The sequence below is a fragment of the Lytechinus variegatus genome, chromosome 12 (genome assembly GCF_018143015.1).
Source record: "Lytechinus variegatus isolate NC3 chromosome 12, Lvar_3.0, whole genome shotgun sequence".
NCBI lineage: Eukaryota > Metazoa > Echinodermata > Echinoidea > Temnopleuroida > Toxopneustidae > Lytechinus > Lytechinus variegatus.
Window position 1 is genome coordinate 3138084 of NC_054751.1, and position 21625 is coordinate 3159708.

Genomic DNA, 21625 nt, shown 5'->3' on the forward strand with positions numbered 1-21625 from the left:
GAGAAATATCTTCGCACAAGTGAAGATCGTCGAGCCATTCTCTTTGAAAGATCTAAAGACAGGAGCTAAGCAAACGTCTTGATCGCAATGAGAATTCATAAAGAATGAATTGTTTAAGTTGCTAATGTCAACAAAAACGCGCAAGTTTCTCTGTTACGTATGCGTTTTAATGAGCGGTTTTAGTATCTCGTTTCTGATTGGTTCAAAGTTTACTTTGTTGCGCAGTGTTGTTGTACGGGTATTGTTACGTATGTCAGTGCGCGTAGAAGTTTTCAAAAGGTTTTGTCATTGGAGGACTGGCAGGTCTCTGTGACCTCACAATGTTTTACATCCATGGGGATTTTGAATAGACTTGCGCCACTTTGAGAGTGTAAAATTGAAAAAATGTTGATAAGACAAAATATTTTTGATATCGGATTATCGCATTACTTTTTTTTAGTAAAATGCGTTTCCTCTTCATGAATTCCCAGAAAGTGCAATTGAAATGTCGCCTTTTCATGTCAGAGTATCAAATACTTTCAGCTCGTGCTTTTGACTCATAATTTAGTAAGATACACTATTTGTTCATGATAACAAAAAGGTGCGTTAAATATCCTGATTTTAGGTCTGAATCGCAAAAACGAAAAACAAAATATCTCAGATCTCGTATTGTGCACATATTATGTGATAAATGAGATTCATATTCCAAATGATTTTTCAAAGTTTTCACGTTTATTCCGTTCCATGTCCTCCTTTTTTAGTTATTTCCCGTTCAATCCTATGGCCTTATTCTGAAGACAGGTTTAACATGAACCATGTTTTAATGATGTGATAGAATTATGGGAAGCCCAAAATGTCAGAATTAAGTTTATATTGTATGCTTCTCATGTTAACTCTGCCCTTTCCTACTTCTTTAATGGTGAAGACAACTATCTTATTTATCCTTCCCAGACAGTTAAGATTTTTTTGAGGGACAAATGAGCTGCACGATTCCTTGTATCTGTACTGTTAAAGATTTATGTCACGATTGGCTTTCAATAGTTAAACCGCAATTTAAGCCAGAGTTTAAATTAAACATGTCTTCAGAATATACGCGCCTTTATCTGTTCTCATTAAGTCACCGTTACTATTTCCTTTGTCTCCTTTAGTTTTTGTTACACTTCAGCCTATAATTTTCCTGGAGTCATTGATTAGAACATTCAACACTTCTCACGCCTAGCACTTTCACTTGCTATGATTCACACCTCTTAACGGCAATAACATAGAGATTAGAGAAGAAAACCTATAGAATAACTAGATAGTTTTATTTACAAGAAAGTGATTGAATATTTTGGAAGTCGACTATTTCGAGTTTAGTTCGGAAGCGACCTCAGCCATTATTCCATTGAGAAAGGTAGTTGCAATGGATAAAGCATCGTCTGGCAGCCCAAAATCGACTTCTGGCATAGACATTTCAAGCACGACGTCACTGTTGTCGTCATCCAAGAGATCATCATCAAAGTCTGTCAGATCACTAACAGTTGTGAACGTGTCGACATCGTATTCATCATCGCTGGCGATGCTGGAAAGGCTGTCATTATCCATTTGATCCATAAACCTTAGCAGACTAGATGTAGAATCCGATAGGAACGATTCGCCATCACCTTCAATGGAGACATGAGCAGATCGATAAGAGTCATCGACGTTGTCGTCTTGGCCTTCGAATTGCTTTAAGGTGATTACCGGATGGTACAAGGTACTGTGTAAGCCGTCTTCCAAACTCCATTCGGAAGTTGTGTCGCTGTAAGCATCACTGATATTTGTAGAGTGGAACTGTGTTTCAATAAAGAAAAGAAGATGTTGTAATATTAAAATCGACAGAAATGGGCCTTCAAAGTACGTTAAGGAAAAAGTACTTTAAAAGTCGGTGAGAGATCTTAAGGTAGAAAATTTGCAGAGCCATTATAGACCTATAAAGAAAAGGAAGTTTTCATAATTTTCTCATAGTCTGGTTGACATGCATTACAAAGAATAGAATTAATTTTGTTTCAGCAGTGCATGGCTTACCATTTTGAGGGCCTCTGTCGTCAAAGCATTCTTTCGAAGGCCATCGGTATCATCCTCGGTAACTGTGTACAAAGAGAGATTATAATAATTTTTAAACATGAACACGTTGAATAAAGAAGCACAAATATTAAAATCAAAGTAGTCTAGTTTATTAGTAGTACAAGAAAAATCACGTTTCGTTTACTGAATTGAATGAAATAGTTTAGGAATTATCTTGAAATTGTGTTTTCAATATTTTTATTAGTGTCATGTGTGTGAGGTGGGATTCTGATGAAGAATATCGCCCATACCTTGGAGGAAACAGCACAATTTTCTCAAATTCTTTCCCATACTCTTTCGAAGTCGGGAGAAATATCTTCGCACAAGTGAAGATCGTCGAGCCATTCTCTTTGAAAGATCTAAAGACAGGAGCTAAGCAAACGTCTTGATCGCAATGAGAATTCATAAAGAATGAATTGTTTAAGTTGCTAATGTCAACAAAAACGCGCAAGTTTCTCTGTTACGTATGCGTTTTAATGAGCGGTTTTAGTATCTCGTTTCTGATTGGTTCAAAGTTTACTTTGTTGGGCAGTGTTGTTGTACGGGTATTGTTACGTATGTCAGTGCGCGTAGAAGTTTTCAAAAGGTTTTGTCATTGGAGGACTGGCAGGTCTCTGTGACCTCACAATGTTTTACATCCATGGGGATTTTGAATAGATTTGCGCCGCTTTGAGAGTGTGAAATTGAAAAAATGTTGAAAAGATAAAATATTTTTGATATCGGATTATCGCATTACTTTTTTTTTAGTAAAATGCGTTTCCTCTTCATGAATTCCCAGAAAGTGCAATTGAAATGTCGCCTTTTCATGTCAGAGTATCAAATACTTTCAGCTCGTGCTTTTGACTCATAATTTAGTAAGATACACTATTTGTTCATGATAACAAAAAGGTGCGTTAAATATCCTGATTTTAGGTCTGAATCGCAAAAACGAAAAACAAAATATCTCAGATCTCGTATTGTGCACATATTATGTGATAAATGAGATTCATATTCCAAATGATTTTTCAAAGTTTTCACGTTTTTTCCGTTCCATGTCCTCCTTTTTTAGTTATTTCCCGTTCAATCCTATGGCCTTATTCTGAAGACAGGTTTAACATAAACCATGTTTGAATGATGTGATAGAATTATGGGAAACCAAAAATGTCAGAATTAAGTTTATATTGTATGCTTCTCATGTTAACTCTGCCCTATCCTATTTCTTTAATGGTGAAGACAACTATCTTATTTATCCTTCCCAGACAGTTAAGATTTTTTTGAGGGACAAATGAGCTGCACGATTCCTTGTATCTGTACTGTTAAAGATTTATGTCACGATTGGCTTTCAATAGTTAAACCGCAATTTAAGCCAGAGTTTAAATTAAACATGTCTTCAGAATATACGCGCCTTTATCTGTTCTCATTAAGTCACCGTTACTATTTCCTTTGTCTCCTTTAGTTTTCGTTACACTTCAGCCTATAATTTTCCTGGAGTCATTGATTAGAACATTCAACACTTCTCACGCCTAGCACTTTCACTTGCTATGATTCACACCTCTTAACAGCAATAACATAGAGATGAGAGAAGAAAACCTATAGAATAACTAGATAGCTTTATTTACAAGAAAGTGATTGAATATTTTGGAAGTCGACTATTTCGAGTTTAGTTCGGAAGCGACCTCAGCCATTATTCCATTGAGAAAGGTAGTTGCAATGGATAAAGCATCGTCTGGCAGCCCAAAATCGACTTCTGGCATAGACATTTCAAGCACGACGTCACTGTTGTCGTCATCCAAGAGATCATCATCAAAGTCTGTCAGATCACTAACAGTTGTGAACGTGTCGACATCGTATTCATCATCGCTGGCGATGCTGGAAAGGCTGTCATTATCCATTTGATCCATAAACCTTAGCAGACTAGATGTAGAATCCGATAGGAACGATTCGCCATCACCTTCAATGGAGACATGAGCAGATCGATAAGAGTCATCGACGTTGTCGTCTTGGCCTTCGAATTGCTTTAAGGTGATTACCGGATGGTACAAGGTACTGTGTAAGCCGTCTTCCAAACTCCATTCGGAAGTTGTGTCGCTGTAAGCATCACTGATATTTGTAGAGTGGAACTGTGTTTCAATAAAGAAAAGAAGATGTTGTAATATTAAAATCGACAGAAATGGGCCTTCAAAGTACGTTAAGGAAAAAGTACTTTAAAAGTCGGTGAGAGATCTTAAAGTAGAAAATTTGCAGAGCCATTATAGACCTAGAAAGAAAAGGAAGTTTTCATAATTTTCTCATAGTCTGGTTGACATGCATTACAAAGAATAGAATTAATTTTGTTTCAGCAGTGCATGGCTTACCATTTTGAGGGCCTCTGTCGTCAAAGCATTCTTTCGAAGGCCATCGGTATCATCCTCGGTAACTGTGTACAAAGAGAGATTATAATAATTTTTAAACATGAACACGTTGAATAAAGAAGCACAAATATTAAAATCAAAGTAGTCTAGTTTATTAGTAGTACAAGAAAAATCACGTTTCGTTTACTGAATTGAATGAAATAGTTTAGGAATTATCTTGAAATTGTGTTTTCAATATTTTTATTAGTGGCATGTGTGTGAGGTGGGATTCTGATGAAGAATATCGCCCATACCTTGGAGGAAACAGCACAATTTTCTCAAATTCTTTCCCATACTCTTTCGAAGTCGGGAGAAATATCTTCGCACAAGTGAAGATCGTCGAGCCATTCTCTTTGAAAGATCTAAAGACAGGAGCTAAGCAAACGTCTTGATCGCAATGAGAATTCATAAAGAATGAATTGTTTAAGTTGCTAATGTCAACAAAAACGCGCAAGTTTCTCTGTTACGTATGCGTTTTAATGAGCGGTTTTAGTATCTCGTTTCTGATTGGTTCAAAGTTTACTTTGTTGCGCAGTGTTGTTGTACGGGTATTGTTACGTATGTCAGTGCGCGTAGAAGTTTTCAAAAGGTTTTGTCATTGGAGGACTGGCAGGTCTCTGTGACCTCACAATGTTTTACATCCATGGGGATTTTGAATAGACTTGCGCCACTTTGAGAGTGTAAAATTGAAAAAATGTTGATAAGACAAAATATTTTTGATATCGGATTATCGCATTACTTTTTTTTAGTAAAATGCGTTTCCTCTTCATGAATTCCCAGAAAGTGCAATTGAAATGTCGCCTTTTCATGTCAAAGTTTCAAATACTTTCAGCTCGTGCTTTTGACTGATAATTTAGTAAGACACACTACTTGTTCATGGTAACAAAAAGGTGCCTATAAAATCCTGATTTTAGGTCTCAATCGCAAAAACGAAAAAAAAATATCTCAGATCTCGTATTGTGCTCATCTTATGTGATAAGTGAGATTCATATTCCAAATGATTTTTCAAAGTTTTCACGTTTATTCCGTTCCATGTCCTCCTTTTTTAGTTATTTCCCGTTCAATCCTATGGCCTTATTCTGAAGACAGGTTTAACATAAACCATGTTTGAATGATGTGATAGAATTATGGGAAACCAAAAATGTCAGAATTAAGTTTATATTGTATGCTTCTCATGTTAACTCTGCCCTATCCTATTTCTTTAATGGTGAAGACAACTATCTTATTTATCCTTCCCAGACAGTTAAGATTTTTTTGAGGGACAAATGAGCTGCACGATTCCTTGTATCTGTACTGTTAAAGATTTATGTCACGATTGGCTTTCAATAGTTAAACCGCAATTTAAGCCAGAGTTTAAATTAAACATGTCTTCAGAATATACGCGCCTTTATCTGTTCTCATTAAGTCACCGTTACTATTTCCTTTGTCTCCTTTAGTTTTTGTTACACTTCAGCCTATAATTTTTCTGGAGTCATTGATTAGAACATTCAACACTTCTCACGCCTAGCACTTTCACTTGCTATGATTCACACCTCTTAACAGCAATAACATAGAGATTAGAGAAGAAAACCTATAGAATAACTAGATAGTTTTATTTACAAGAAAGTGATTGAATATTTTGGAAGTCGACTATTTCGAGTTTAGTTCGGAAGCGACCTCAGCCATTATTCCATTGAGAAAGGTAGTTGCAATGGATAAAGCATCGTCTGGCAGCCCAAAATCGACTTCTGGCATAGACATTTCAAGCACGACGTCACTGTTGTCGTCATCCAAGAGATCATCATCAAAGTCTGTCAGATCACTAACAGTTGTGAACGTGTCGACATCGTATTCATCATCGCTGGCGATGCTGGAAAGGCTGTCATTATCCATTTGATCCATAAACCTTAGCAGACTAGATGTAGAATCCGATAGGAACGATTCGCCATCACCTTCAATGGAGACATGAGCAGATCGATAAGAGTCATCGACGTTGTCGTCTTGGCCTTCGAATTGCTTTAAGGTGATTACCGGATGGTACAAGGTACTGTGTAAGCCGTCTTCCAAACTCCATTCGGAAGTTGTGTCGCTGTAAGCATCACTGATATTTGTAGAGTGGAACTGTGTTTCAATAAAGAAAAGAAGATGTTGTAATATTAAAATCGACAGAAATGGGCCTTCAAAGTACGTTAAGGAAAAAGTACTTTAAAAGTCGGTGAGAGATCTTAAGGTAGAAAATTTGCAGAGCCATTATAGACCTATAAAGAAAAGGAAGTTTTCATAATTTTCTCATAGTCTGGTTGACATGCATTACAAAGAATAGAATTAATTTTGTTTCAGCAGTGCATGGCTTACCATTTTGAGGGCCTCTGTCGTCAAAGCATTCTTTCGAAGGCCATCGGTATCATCCTCGGTAACTGTGTACAAAGAGAGATTATAATAATTTTCAAACATGAACACGTTGAATAAAGAAGCACAAATATTAAAATCAAAGTAGTCTAGTTTATTAGTAGTACCAGAAAAATCACGTTTCGTTTACTGAATTGAATGAAATAGTTTAGGAATTATCTTGAAATTGTGTTTTCAATATTTTTATTAGTGTCATGTGTGTGAGGTGGGATTCTGATGAAGAATATCGCCCACACCTTGGAGGAAACAGCACAATTTTCTCAAATTCTTTCCCATACTCTTTCGAAGTCGGGAGAAATATCTTCGCACAAGTGAAGATCGTCGAGCCATTCTCTTTGAAAGATCTAAAGACAGGAGCTAAGCAAACGTCTTGATCGCAATGAGAATTCATAAAGAATGAATTGTTTAAGTTGCTAATGTCAACAAAAACGCGCAAGTTTCTCTGTTACGTATGCGTTTTAATGAGCGGTTTTAGTATCTCGTTTCTGATTGGTTCAAAGTTTACTTTGTTGGGCAGTGTTGTTGTACGGGTATTGTTACGTATGTCAGTGCGCGTAGAAGTTTTCAAAAGGTTTTGTCATTGGAGGACTGGCAGGTCTCTGTGACCTCACAATGTTTTACATCCATGGGGATTTTGAATAGATTTGCGCCGCTTTGAGAGTGTGAAATTGAAAAAATGTTGAAAAGATAAAATATTTTTGATATCGGATTATCGCATTACTTTTTTTTTAGTAAAATGCGTTTCCTCTTCATGAATTCCCAGAAAGTGCAATTGAAATGTCGCCTTTTCATGTCAAAGTTTCAAATACTTTCAGCTCGTGCTTTTGACTCATAATTTAGTAAGATACACTATTTGTTCATGATAACAAAAAGGTGCGTTAAATATCCTGATTTTAGGTCTGAATCGCAAAAACGAAAAACAAAATATCTCAGATCTCGTATTGTGCACATATTATGTGATAAATGAGATTCATATTCCAAATTATTTTCAAAGTTTTCACGTTTTTCCCGTTCCATGTCCTCCTTTTTTAGTTATTTCCCGTTCAATCCTATGGCCTTATTCTGAAGACAGGTTTAACATAAACCATGTTTGAATGATGTGATAGAATTATGGGAAACCAAAAATGTCAGAATTAAGTTTATATTGTATGCTTCTCATGTTAACTCTGCCCTATCCTATTTCTTTAATGGTGAAGACAACTATGTTATTTATCCTTCCCAGACAGTTAAGATTTTTTTGAGGGACAAATGAGCTGCACGATTCCTTGTATCTGTACTGTTAAAGATTTATGTCACGATTGGCTTTCAATAGTTAAACCGCAATTTAAGCCAGAGTTTAAATTAAACATGTCTTCAGAATATACGCGCCTTTATCTGTTCTCATTAAGTCACCGTTACTATTTCCTTTGTCTCCTTTAGTTTTCGTTACACTTCAGCCTATAATTTTTCTGGAGTCATTGATTAGAACATTCAACACTTCTCACGCCTAGCACTTTCACTTGCTATGATTCACACCTCTTAACAGCAATAACATAGAGATGAGAGAAGAAAACCTATAGAATAACTAGATAGCTTTATTTACAAGAAAGTGATTGAATATTTTGGAAGTCGACTATTTCGAGTTTAGTTCGGAAGCGACCTCAGCCATTATTCCATTGAGAAAGGTAGTTGCAATGGATAAAGCATCGTCTGGCAGCCCAAAATCGACTTCTGGCATAGACATTTCAAGCACGACGTCACTGTTGTCGTCATCCAAGAGATCATCATCAAAGTCTGTCAGATCACTAACAGTTGTGAACGTGTCGACATCGTATTCATCATCGCTGGCGATGCTGGAAAGGCTGTCATTATCCATTTGATCCATAAACCTTAGCAGACTAGATGTAGAATCCGATAGGAACGATTCGCCATCACCTTCAATGGAGACATGAGCAGATCGATAAGAGTCATCGACGTTGTCGTCTTGGCCTTCGAATTGCTTTAATGTGATTACCGGATGGTACAAGGTACTGTATAAGCCGTCTTCCAAACTCCATTCGGAAGTTGTGTCGCTGTAAGCATCACTGATATTTGTAGAGTGGAACTGTGTTTCAATAAAGAAAAGAAGATGTTGTAATATTAAAATCGACAGAAATGGGCCTTCAAAGTACGTTAAGGAAAAAGTACTTTAAAAGTCGGTGAGAGATCTTAAGGTAGAAAATTTGCAGAGCCATTATAGACCTATAAAGAAAAGGAAGTTTTCATAACTTTCTCATAGTCTGGTTGTCATGCATTACAAAGAATAGAATTAATTTTGTTTCAGCAGTGCATGGCTTACCATTTTGAGGGCCTCTGTCGTCAAAACATTCTTTCGAAGGCCATCGGTATCATCCTCGGTAACTGTGTACAAAGAGAGATTATAATAATTTTTAAATATGAACACGTTGAATAAAGAAGCACAAATATTAAAATCAAAGTAGTCTAGTTTATTAGTAGTACCAGAAAATCACGTTTCGTTTACTGAATTGAATCAAATAGTTTAGGAATTATCTTGAAATTGAGTTTACAATATTTTTTTTAGTGTCATGTGTGTGAGGTGGGATTCTGGTGAAGAATATCGCTCATACCTTGGAGGAAACAGCACAATTTTCTCAAACTCCCATACTCTTTCGAAGTCGGGAGAAATATCTTCGCACAAGTGAAGATCGTCGAGCCATTCTCTTTGAAAGATCTAAAGACAGGAGCTAAGCAAACGTCTTGATCGCAATGAGAATTCATAAAGAATGAATTGTTTAAGTTGCTAATGTCAACAAAAACGCGCAAGTTTCTCTGTTACGTATGCGTTTTAATGAGCGGTTTTAGTATCTCGTTTCTGATTGGTTCAAAGTTTACTTTTTTGCGCAGTGTTGTTGTACGGGTATTGTTACGTAAGTCAGTGCGCGTAGAAGTTTTCAAAAAGGTTTTGTCATTGGAGGACTGGCAGGTCTCTGTGACCTCACAATGTTTTACATCCATTGGGATTTTGAATAGACTTGCACCGCTTTGAGAGTGTAAGATTGAAAAAATGTTGATAAGACAAAATATTTTTGATATCGGATTAACGCATTACTTTTTTTTAGTAAAATGCGTTTCCTCTTCATGAATTCCCAGAAAGCGCAATTGAAATGTCGCCTTTTCATGTCAAAGTATCAAATACTTTTAGCTCGTGCTTTTGACTGATAATACACTACTTGTTCATGGTAACAAAAAGGTGCCTATAAAATCCTGATTTTAGGTCTCAATCGCAAAAACGAAAAAAAAAATATCTCAGATCTCGTATTGTGCACATATTATGTGATAAATGAGATTCATATTCCAAATTATTTTCAAAGTTTTCACGTTTTTCCCGTTTCATGTCCTCCTTTTTTAGTTATTTCCCGTTCAATCCTATGGCCTTATTCTGAAGACAGGTTTAACATAAACCATGTTTTAATGATGTGATAGAATTATGGGAAACCCAAAATGTTAGAATTAAGTTTATATTGTATGCTTCTCATGTTAACTCTGCCCTTTCCTACTTCTTTAATGGTGAAGACAACTATCTTATTTATCCTTCCCAGACAGTTAAGAATTTTTTGAGGGACAAATGAACTGCACGATTCCTTGTATCTGTACTGTTAAAGATTTATGTCACGATTGGCTTTCAATAGTTAAACCGCAATTTAAGCCAGAGTTTAAATTAAACATGTCTTCAGAATATACGCGCCTTTATCTGTTCTCATTAAGTCACGGTTACTATTTCCTTTGTCTCCTTTAGTTTTTGTTACACTTCAGCCTATAATTTTCCTGGAGTCATTGATTAGAACATTCAACACTTCTCACGCCTAGCACTTTCACTTGCTATGATTCACACCTCTTAACAGCAATAACATAGAGATGAGAGAAGAAAACCTATATAATTTCTAGATAGCTTTATTTACAAGAAAGAGATTGAATATTTTGGAAGTCGACTATTTCGAGTTTAGTTCGGAAGCGACCTCAGCCATTATTCCATTGAGAAAGGTAGTTGCGATGGATAAAGGATCGTCTGGCAGTCCAAAATCCGGGCTTCTGGTAGAGACATTTCAAGCACGACGTCACGAGTTTAAATTAAACATGTCTTTAGAATACACGCGCCTTTATCTGTTCGCATTAAGTCACCGTTACTATTTCCTTTGTCTCCTTTAGTTTCGTTTATACACTTTAGCGGATAATTTTCCTAGAATCATTACATGATTAGAACATTCAACACTTCTCACGCATTGCGCGTTCACTAGCTATGATTCATACCTCTTAACAGCAATAACATAGAGATGAGAGAAGAAAACCTATAGAATTTCTAGATAGCTTTATTTAAAAGAAAGAGATTGAATATTTTGGAAGTCCCCGGGAAGTCCACTATTTCGAGTTCAGTTCGGAAGCGACCTCAGCTATTATTCCATTGAGAAAGGTAGTCGCATCTGGCAGCCCAAATCCGACTTCTGGCAGAGACATTACAAGCACGACGTCACTGTTGTCGTCATCGAAGAGATCATCATCAAATTCTGTCAGATTACTAACAGATGTGAACGTGTCGACATCGTATTCGTCATCGCTAGCGATGCTGGAAAGGCTGTCATTATCCATTTGATCCATAAACCTTAGCAGACTAGATGTAGAATCCGATACTAACGATTCGCTATCACCTTCAATCGAGACATTATGGGCAGATCGATAAGAGTCGTCTTCGCCTTCGATTTGCTTCAAAGGGATGGTCTGGGCTGAAAATATTCATATCTTAATACATAGAGTAGAATTCACTGAGCAAAATGCTGAAAATTTCATCAAAATCAGATAAGAAATAATAAAGTTCTTGAAGTTTAAAGTTTAGCAATATTTTTTGAAAACAGTCGCCATGAATATCTATTAGGTGGGCTGATGATGTCACATCTCCATTTTCCGTTTTCTTATGTTATTACATAAAATCATAATTTTTTCATTATTTCATACCTTCATTGTGAATAATATGTCTCCCTTACAATGAAATAAGTTGCAGCAATAAATATGACGCACTAAATCAGTTGTCAATCCAATATTGAGGGAAACATTTGAATAAACCTAATTTCATATAATAAAATACAAAAGAACAAGTTGGGATGTGACATCATCAGCCCACCTAATGAATATTCATGATCGACTGTTTTCACAAAATATTGCTGAACTTTAAAAAATTTCAATAACTTTGTTATTTGTTATCGGATTTGGATGGAATTTTCGGTATTTTGCTCAGTGAATTCTACTCTATTTATTAAGCTAATTTCAGCCCGGATCATCATCCCTTTAAGGTGATTTAAGGTGATTACCGGATAGTACAAGGTACTTTGTAAGCCGTCTTCAAAACTCCATTTGAAAGTTGTGTCGCTTTAAGCATCACTGATATTTGTAGAGTGGGACTGTGTTTCAATAAAGAAAATAAGATGTGGTAATATTAAAATCGACAGAATGGGCCTTCAAAGTACGTCTCCACCTAATCTATATTCCTAAGCCTATGATTTTTTTTGTCAAAAGGACATCACTCGTACGAGACCTGGCAGAGGAAATGGGGGAATTCTGTGGAAGATAGAATATAATGTATATAATATAAGAAAACTATATAGGGTCTCGACCCTATAAAAAAAGAAAGGACCCTAGCTATTAAACGGCCACGCCTCCATCCATCCACCTACCTCACCTGTCTCCCTCTGTTCTCTATCATTCCCCCGCTTGGTTCACCGCTCGCACGCCGGCGAGCCGTGTAATGGGCGTACCCTCTGATCTGGCGTGCCGTACCGGACGTGTCAGTACAGTGCCTGTGGTTTCGGTATCTTTTACTAAATTTGTATTGTGATGATGGCTGCCCTTATTTCCTTGTCTGCGGCAGGATTAATAGGTAAGAATTTAATACTTATTCATATGATATTACATGCGAGGTATTTTCTTGCAAGAAATTAAATTATACCAGTACGGTATCATGATAACTAATATGATTACCAATCAGACAGATAACGACTAAAAAATACGAGTTGGTAGAAAGTGAGTCTTTGACTTGTGAGAACACAGTCCCATACGTTCTCTTATTTGTCATGTTTAGGGTGAAGTTCACCTTGCTTAGACAGCTGACAACCATCTGTTTCGAGGAGTTTTTTATTACATTTTTAATTTTTGAAATTTCTCATACACAGACGGCTCGCGGCGTGCAGCCACCATTAGGGGGTTACCCCGGTGGGGTCACTCAATATCACTTGGGGACCGCATAACTGTTACCAAAATAGCAGGAAAAAGGGTCAATTTCCTGGAACGTCCGCGGACAGAACACTCCTCGAATTAATGAAAATAGGGGTGCTCATCGTCCTCGATCTGATGGAAAAAGGGGAGAAAATAATCATATCACGGGAAGAAAAATCCCCGAACCTATCGCCGTGTCGCCGATGCACCAGCCGCAGAGGGCGCACTCATATCAGAGTAGTAAATAAACGGAGTGACGAAACTGGATGCGTGCTCTCGTTGGTCAGATATTTCATGGAGCCCCAATTAGTTCCCCCTGGCAAATTTTTTGCTCTTGTGATCTTCTGCTAGGTGCAAACCTCTGGCAATTTCAATAAATTTCAATTGATTTTCTCAAATTTTTATTGAGAATTCTTAGTATGACTACGCCTCACATACCTCTAGTCCCATCCCCTACTATTCGCTGTATGGTGAATGGTCGAGGATAAGGAGTGTGTAATTGATCATGTTCTGTATAGATCTTTATTTGGACAACTCTACTTTTACACAGAATTCTACTTTTCTTCATTTTCAAGAAAAATATTTTTTTTTGGATTATTGTATCAGTATGACATGGCTCTTGGTCGTTTTTAAGGACTGAGCACTCTCATGCCCATGTTGCAATCTCTAATGAGGAAAGGGTATAAATGCCCTGTCCTTGAAATATGGTAAATAGGGGTAAGTTTGCGAAAATGGGCGAAAGTGTATTTACAATCTAATAATAAGGGGTGTTTCAAGGTACCATTTTACCGCAATTTTGTCCTTGTTTAGCGTGAAAATAGGGGGGTAATGTCACGAAATGTCCTTAAAATTGACTGCAATAGGGGGTTACTTACATTTGTGGTAACGGTCATACGCGTCCCCCTCTGTGGGTGAGTGACCCCACCGGGGGGTTAACAATGCAAATTCCCCCTGACGGGGCTCATCGATCATGTCGATTTTTGTCTTGAATTAGGCCTAGGCCTAGTCTTATTTCATAAAAATAAAATACAAACATTTTTACTGGAGGGGTCATATGGAAGTCTTGCCCTATGTTTGCCTAAACTATTTTGAATGCAAATCGACGCAAAGCATTACTTGTAAGTCGGTGAAGATTCCTATTACTATTAGGCCTAGTCCAATCTTTTCATTGTAATTTTGTATATAGACTTTGGTGGACCGTTTGTTGACAAACAAAGGCTTGCATCGCTTTCTTCATTCAAGGCACATAGAATCTTTCTATTTTTTTTACTTGTTAGTAGCTTGGTTAAGAGACACATATAGAGGGCAGCAGATGTCTGCAAATTTCCCCACCAGCAACTGTTTTCATTAATAAGTCTCTCGTTCACAGTTCAAGACAGGTCAATATGACCACCACTTTTCAGAATATGTATGTGGGAACGACTGTATTTTGGCATCATTGTTCAAACTTTCAGTCAGACATCACTTGGCTTGGTCCTTGGATTCGCTGTAATTTTGATGTAGACTGAAGTTAGCGACCAAAATCATGCAAACGTGGCAAACAACCAGGTGAGCTGCCACATGTAGATGTTTGAATACTTAAAACTTCAGTCCTTATTAAAACTACAAAGTAGCCAAGCAGGCCAAGTGAAGTGATGTCTGAAAGAGAATAGACCAGTTCATAGTTACTTCATGGACAATTTTGGTCAAATGACCTTTCATTTATTTCATTATGATAGGCAGATTTCAAAGCAAGATTTTATGTATGCATGCCATACATAGCAGGATGAAGAAATTGAATTAACTAGGTGACTAGAATAGCACAGCAGTAAAAACTCCATGAAGGTATTTGTTTATTTCTAGTCTTTGAATGCATATTATAGCATGCTGCACATTGTACTTGACAAACTGTGAAATACAAGTCATTCGTGGACGCATTGTCGTTCATTGTGGATGTGAATGAAAAATACAATTCAAATGAATATATGAATAATCAAGACATCAAAATTGGTGCTTATCTCATTACATTTTAAACCACCATGTCACTTTAGTACCAGTGACCTTCCTTTGATCATGCGCAGAAACTTGTGCAGAATGGAACTACGATAGAGCTGAAATATTACAGCCATTCCCGATCGCGATATTCGGAGAAGGAGAGAGACTTGCTACACATTTGTGAAGAATTACTGGTGGGGAATTCTCTTGAAGTCGGCCAGTGCAAAACTGCATTAGCGCCGAGGGGAAACATGGAAGTCTTTCCCAGAAGGATGATGATACTGCTATATTCAGATTGCATTATTGATATGATGATAGCCCATGACGTCACACATGTCATTACAAATTCATCATTTTCAAGGCAGTTCATGCGAGAAAGTCTTGTTTTATTTATCTGCCAATTGATGAAAAGGATACCTGGAGTCGGAGAATTGCAGTAAAATCTCACTGTAGGCCTACAGATGATGATGAAGATCTTATTACATTTGGGGTCACAAATCATAGATGTTGTTTGAAAATTTTTGAAGCTACGTGTGTATTTTTAGTTCTGATCAAGAAATACCAGAAGCAGACATTTTTACAGCTGCAGAAAAAGCAATAATCCATCGATCTAGTTATTTCCAAGAAAACAAAAATCTTAGAGTCTCTCTTTTGCAATTTTTCTTTTTTTGCAGAAAAAGACAACAATGCAGATGTCCTGTGGACCTCCATCTCCAGTAACAAGAAGTTGCTGATGAGGAAGTGTTGCCTCTCCCAAGATGTAGCCATCATTGTTCATCGTCCATAGATCTAGTTCTTTCCAAGAAAAAGAATATCTGATATAGAACCTCTTTTTGCATTTTTTTTTCGCAGAAAAAGACAACAATGGAGATGTCCTGTGGACCTGGTCGTATCCCTCCATCTCAAGTAACAAGAAGAAGTTGCTGATGAGGAAGTGTTGCCTCTCCCAAGATGGCGCCATCATTCTTCCCTTTGTGTACGGTCAGTATCAAAGGGAGTGGTTTTACATCATGACCGTGCCAGTAGAAAATGGATCTGCCCTCAAAAAGGTAACAAAAACAGAACTTTCCTTCTTTTATTTGGATAAGTACTCAATGAATAATTTTGTAAAAGAAGATGTTATGTGGACTTGTCTGGTTTACCAGTCTGTGATATCTAGCTGCAATGAAGTTACCTCTGCATAGAGCAGGGCCCCGTCTTTTACAAAGAGTTAAGATTGATCCGATCAACCACATGGAAAACCAGTGACGTCAACATCTTCTAGGTTCGATGTATTCATACATTCATCTTTTTCTTGAAAATGCAGTGTGCTTCTCTTAATTGATTTAAGGACATTGTGTAATTTCCCTGTACAAAAGATATGACATTGATGGATTTGCATATAGTTGAAATTGATCGGATCAATCACAACTATTTGTAAGACAGAGCCCAGGTGACACACCTTGTAGGTTACATTGTTGATTTTCATTTTGAGAAAGCTTCTATAACATTGCCCACTTTAAACTAATTGGTTGACCCATTGCTCAATACCAAACATTTGTAGCATACATATGTGATCAATGAACTATATTTGAATCTTGCAGAGTTGTTTATTAGATCAAAATAAGTTTCGTGACTATTCAACGAAAAGAGGAAAGTCAGTGGCAGTCTTGTCTGCATGATGCGATTTAACAGCAGTGGTGCTGACTTTTAAGTACCAATAATTTTCTTTGTTTTTATACTTGGCTTTGAATATGAAAAGTAAATAAAGAGGCTTTAATAGGAGGAAATTATAATTTGTAAACAAATTTTCGGCATAACTCCTAGATGTGTTTGAGATCGCATGCTCAATCTGTAATGAAAATCATATGTCAGAAAAAATTGGAAACAGTGGGATTCGAAACTGCCGTCTACCGCTTTCTGGGCAGCAACTTAACCACCAGGCTATTCCGGTTCACAGCTAAATCATGATGAATTGAATTCAAATACCCTTGATCCTCTTCTTTCTGACTCATTACAGATTGAGCATGCGATCTTAAACACATAGGAGTAAATAATGCCTAAAATTTGTTTACAAAATTGAATATAAAATTCAATAATTCAAGGTCACCAAGGCCCATGGCCATGGATGACCTGTTCATTGGGATAAATGCCCCTCTTGGGAGATTGCACACCTCCCAAGGGAGATATTACAATTACATAACATATCGTTCACCTCAGCATTGATTATCTTATTGAGAAAGTTTGATGTTTCTTGTATTTTCCTCTTTTGTGCTGAAATAAAGGAATGTGTCTTGTAAAAAAGTGTTCTCGCCAAATTGATATTTAAACTAAAGTCTGTGTTCTACCGTTTATAATAATAAATAATAAATTACATTTTTATAGCGCATAATACATAAGATCTCTATGCGCTTCACATAATTTTATACAAGAATTAAATATCTCAACTTATACAATTAAGAAATACAATTAATCAATTGTTAAACAGGTACGTTTTGAGTGCAGTCTTAAGGGTTTGGATGGTGGGTGCAGTGCGGATGACATGCGGGAGAGAGTTCCAGAGGGTTGCAGCATTGAAGGTGAAGGAGCTATGGCCTTAGTACTGTGTCCTAAAACGAGGCTCCTGAAGGAGATGCTTATTCTGTGACCTGAGAGCACGGGAAGGAGTGTAGGTGTTGATGAGTTCAGAAAGATATGAAGGGCTTGAACCAGAAAGAGACTTATAGGTGATGAGGAGGATCCGCTTGTCAATTGGAAGCCAGTGGAGGTTACGAAGGAGGGATGAGTTAGAAGTCAGACCAGTAGCTCTCTCTGTAATTCTAGCTGCTATGTTCTGAATTCTTTGAAGTTTCTGGAGGTCGTTTATGAATGGATACGATCATTTACTTTTGAATAGAAGGAAATAAAAATATACATGTACTCTACTTTATGTATTTCATTCAGATTGTCAATTTTCTTCATACAGGTCAAACACTTTTCCTTCATATTACTTGCCAAAGACTTCAATCCTGAAAAATACCAGACCTTGAGTGAGATCCTATGTAGGGTATACCACACAACGGGGAATGCTGCCACGATTCTTAAGGGCTACTTGTCCGTCATCACCAAAGGCACTTGTCCTAGTGAAAACAATGGAACTTTTGTCGCCCAAGACTTTGATGCAAAGAAGGCCTATGCAACAGGATGCGTAGTCGGTATGTCAGTGAGTTGTGGCCTGCTAGCCAACTTGCCTTTTCATTGTGAAACAACACTGTCAAAGTTTCAGTATCAAACTTGGGCTAAGGTCTACTAACATTGTATTCAACTGGTAAAGATTTCTGAAATCTGTTACATGAAATTTAATTTAGAAGATGTAAATAGCACGTGTTTTGCCTATTCTGATATTAAGAAAAAAAAATTGACCTTGGCAATGAATCTAGTACATGTATTAAGATAAATATATCTTTGTCTTCAATTTTTGTGAAGGAACTGTGTCTGCAAAATTTTTGGTATGAATATATACATACAATTAAAAGAAAATTGTCTTTTTTTTCTGCAGATGTTATCAACTCATTTGGTCTGGAAAGCATCCTCATTTACACAGCTCTACTGTTAAAAAAGAAGATCGTAGTATATCATTCTAGAATAGAAGAGGTCATTAAATTCATAAGGTGAGTTTTCAACTATGTACTTTGAATTTCAATGGAAAGAGGAATTGTAAATCTTTTCATGCTGTCAAACACAAAATGCACTGATTTACTTGTTATTGATGTACGATCACACCAGAAGTGGTTTTACACTCACAACCCGTATTCAGAACTCTGGTTTGATTTCTAACAGGTTCAATTTATCAGCTCATCTGTTAATTCATATCATTCATAACTTTCTGAGATCAATAACTGAAATAGTTCTCTCCACTATTGTAGCTTGATGAGAGAGCACAGTCAATGTAAGAAATATAATATTAACAGGATTTTGACACAGCAAAAAAAAAAAAAATTTAGGGGCTATTGGGCTCTCTTTGTAATGAATGTCCCATAGACATTGTTATTTACTGATTTTTCTCATTTAGCTTTTACTAGCAGAAGTTTATGAGGGTGACTCTGGAGAAAATGGTCACCCAAAACAATAGTTTTGAAGACTTTTAGGGGCTATCAGGGCATCACTAAGGGCAAAATCAGCTATTTGTCCCTGTTTTGACATATTTGGCTTCCCAGCATTTTAGCGCAGAATAAGGTAAACCAGATTTTAGAGCATGGGCTTAGCCTTATGATAATGAAAAATCCATATTTTATTGTTTGAAATGAAATACTCTGAAAATTTGCTTTGCCCAATTGATCGTGGTTCCAGCAGCCGCTGCGCAGCGCCAGATCGACGAGGCTCTATCCCTTTAATCGTTGAACACCAAACAGGGTAGCAGCAACTTCCATCTTTATCTTTTAATGTCTTTTGGTCTGATTGATCATGATACCTCTACATTATTGAAATGATCATTTTGTTATATCTGTTTTCTTGCAGGGCATTGCCATGTTTAGTATGGCATCGGCAGAACTGGTCCATACTCCATCCGTACGTACACATGGAAGAGGAAGAATTGGAGGATTTAAGGACGGGGCCTGCCTATGTTGCCGGCTTTGTAGACGCAGCTGTGGAGAACGACACTGAATTATACGACTTATTTGTGAATCTATCAACTGATGAAATAACAGTAGCAACTCATGCCAAAGGTACATACAAATGGACATTGCAAATTATACAAATTTTCTGAATGTAAGGAATGTTTTAATTGTCGTTATGGAAATTTGTTGAGTTCATTAAATTCATTCCAATTTGAAGAAAAAATGTACATTTGATTTACAAAACAACATAAAAGTGTGATCTAAGTTAACCCAGGTTTAACTAAACCATGGCTATCAGTATACAAATCTGTAAGATTAATTTAGACCATCTGTAGGTAGACTAAAATGAATACAAGCCATATACCGTTGAATTATCAATTGACCTTCTAAACCTGAAATTATCTCTTATTTTGTAGATATGTTCACCATGAGCAGAATACACAAAGACATTGCTCAGCTGATGGTTAGGTGTGCTGGTGATGACTCCATGTCTAACCTTCAAGTCATCAAGGTAAGGCTCTCTCATAAAGTTGATTTCGTATGAAAGAAAACAAAGGGGACTTTTCACAAAGGGTTTTGGGCAGATTGTGTATTTTCATGGGGAATTTTACACCATTCAGATATAATTCACCCTTAGTGAAGAAGATTAATGACCATCAAACATGTAATGCCTGTTGAAATTGCGTTATGGATGGTAAAGTCATTATCTCCCCCTGCCCCCTCCCCCGACAGTTGCCAGAGGCTAAGTAGGTATTGCTGAAGAATTTCTTGCTAGTACACTGAGTTTCCCCCATAGATGTCTTGACACACATCTGCAATGCTGTGCTAACTACAAAATATAATTTCATCTTTTTATTCCTTTTCTTTTTCCTCTAAGGAAATTTCAAAGAAGACCGGTGAGCTACTCAACAACTTGAAATCTCTGTCAGAGAATGAAGACGATCCTAAAATCACGCTAGAGAGACTGAAGGAGAGGAAGCTACCCCCGGCGACGGAAGGCTTCCTCTTTGGTATAGCAGCTGCCGAAGGGCTAGTCCAGATGTGATCAGATCCTGGTCCAAGTTGCATAGAATTTGCTGTAATTGTGACTTTGCCATCCACTGGTAACCTCCGTGGAAATCATGAACAGCAATCAGTTGCATAGCAGTTACTTCATTTTTAGATCTTGATCCTTTTTGACTATGATTGTAGAGCCTGGTCCCAATTGCAAAGAAGTTTTTTTTATTGTAGATCCTGGTCGTAGTTACTATGGTACATTTGCTATTCAATGATTAAACTTTTTTCTGTATCTTTTTGGGCCACAGAAACATGTTATACCAAATTTGACAATTTGTTCATATTCTGATCTGATGAAATTGCTCCGACCATTTCCAAACTCCATGTCAATTGTAGTAGTCAGGTTCAAGAAAAAGTATTTCCTTTTTTCATATCATTACAAGTATATTTGATGGCAAGTTTACTTGTGTAACAAACTGAAATGACATTTATTTTTAAATGAATCTTTGGATAGAGTGCATGTAAAGATTTTTTAAGATTAGAAAAAAGAGGAGATCGGACAAAGTTTATTGGACCACATTGTGATGTAGGTTAAGGACAACTAAATGCTAATTCTCGTCTAATATTAATCTTTCAGACATAGACAGACTACAACAAATCCAGGATCGTGCAGCTCATATCACTTAAAATGGCCAGAAAATGTGATCATGTCTCCTTTGTTCAAAGAACTTCACTTGTTTCCCATTCGGAAAATAATTACTTTGCTGTTTGTTTACATGTCAGGCTCTTTGTTCTAAGGGTTTATTTACAATTGGTCTAATGCCAATTCATCCAATAACTTGTATACCATCATTTGGTCTACCATCAGTTTGTCCACTTGCCATTTCTTTCACTCACCATTTCGTCTAATAATCAGTTGGTCCAATAGTCTTTTAGTCCATATACCATTTGGTCTAATGGACCAAGTGTTAATTGGGCGAAATGAATGAAAAGAAAATGGATATTAGACCAACTGGT

The 21625-nt window shown here is 36.9% G+C and overlaps 4 protein-coding genes across 4 annotated transcripts; 1 reads left to right on the plus strand and 3 right to left on the minus strand.

Moving 5' to 3' along the window:
• Window positions 1–1288: 1288 nt before the first annotated feature.
• LOC121424817 lies at window positions 1289–2107 on the minus strand. The gene is made up of 2 exons (XM_041620611.1): window positions 2026–2107; window positions 1289–1791 (listed from the first exon to the last, which is right to left on the minus strand). Exons 1-2 carry the CDS (start codon window positions 2026–2028, stop codon window positions 1321–1323), a joined length of 474 nt encoding a protein of 157 aa, XP_041476545.1. The 5' UTR covers window positions 2029–2107; the 3' UTR covers window positions 1289–1320.
• Window positions 2108–3540: 1433 nt separating this feature from the next.
• LOC121424776 lies at window positions 3541–4479 on the minus strand. The gene is made up of 2 exons (XM_041620550.1): window positions 4398–4479; window positions 3541–4163 (listed from the first exon to the last, which is right to left on the minus strand). Exons 1-2 carry the CDS (start codon window positions 4398–4400, stop codon window positions 3693–3695), a joined length of 474 nt encoding a protein of 157 aa, XP_041476484.1. The 5' UTR covers window positions 4401–4479; the 3' UTR covers window positions 3541–3692.
• A 1551-nt stretch (window positions 4480–6030) lies between these two features.
• LOC121424801 lies at window positions 6031–6873 on the minus strand. The gene is made up of 2 exons (XM_041620585.1): window positions 6768–6873; window positions 6031–6533 (listed from the first exon to the last, which is right to left on the minus strand). The coding sequence occupies exons 1-2, from the start codon at window positions 6864–6866 to the stop codon at window positions 6063–6065; spliced, it is 570 nt and encodes a 189-aa protein (XP_041476519.1). The 5' UTR covers window positions 6867–6873; the 3' UTR covers window positions 6031–6062.
• A 5761-nt stretch (window positions 6874–12634) lies between these two features.
• LOC121425384 (DENN domain-containing protein 10-like) lies at window positions 12635–21385 on the plus strand. The gene is made up of 7 exons (XM_041621415.1): window positions 12635–12726; window positions 15888–16084; window positions 17980–18208; window positions 18553–18664; window positions 19512–19720; window positions 20029–20123; window positions 20490–21385. Exons 1-7 carry the CDS (start codon window positions 12684–12686, stop codon window positions 20655–20657), a joined length of 1053 nt encoding a protein of 350 aa, XP_041477349.1. The 5' UTR covers window positions 12635–12683; the 3' UTR covers window positions 20658–21385.
• Window positions 21386–21625: the final 240 nt, after the last annotated feature.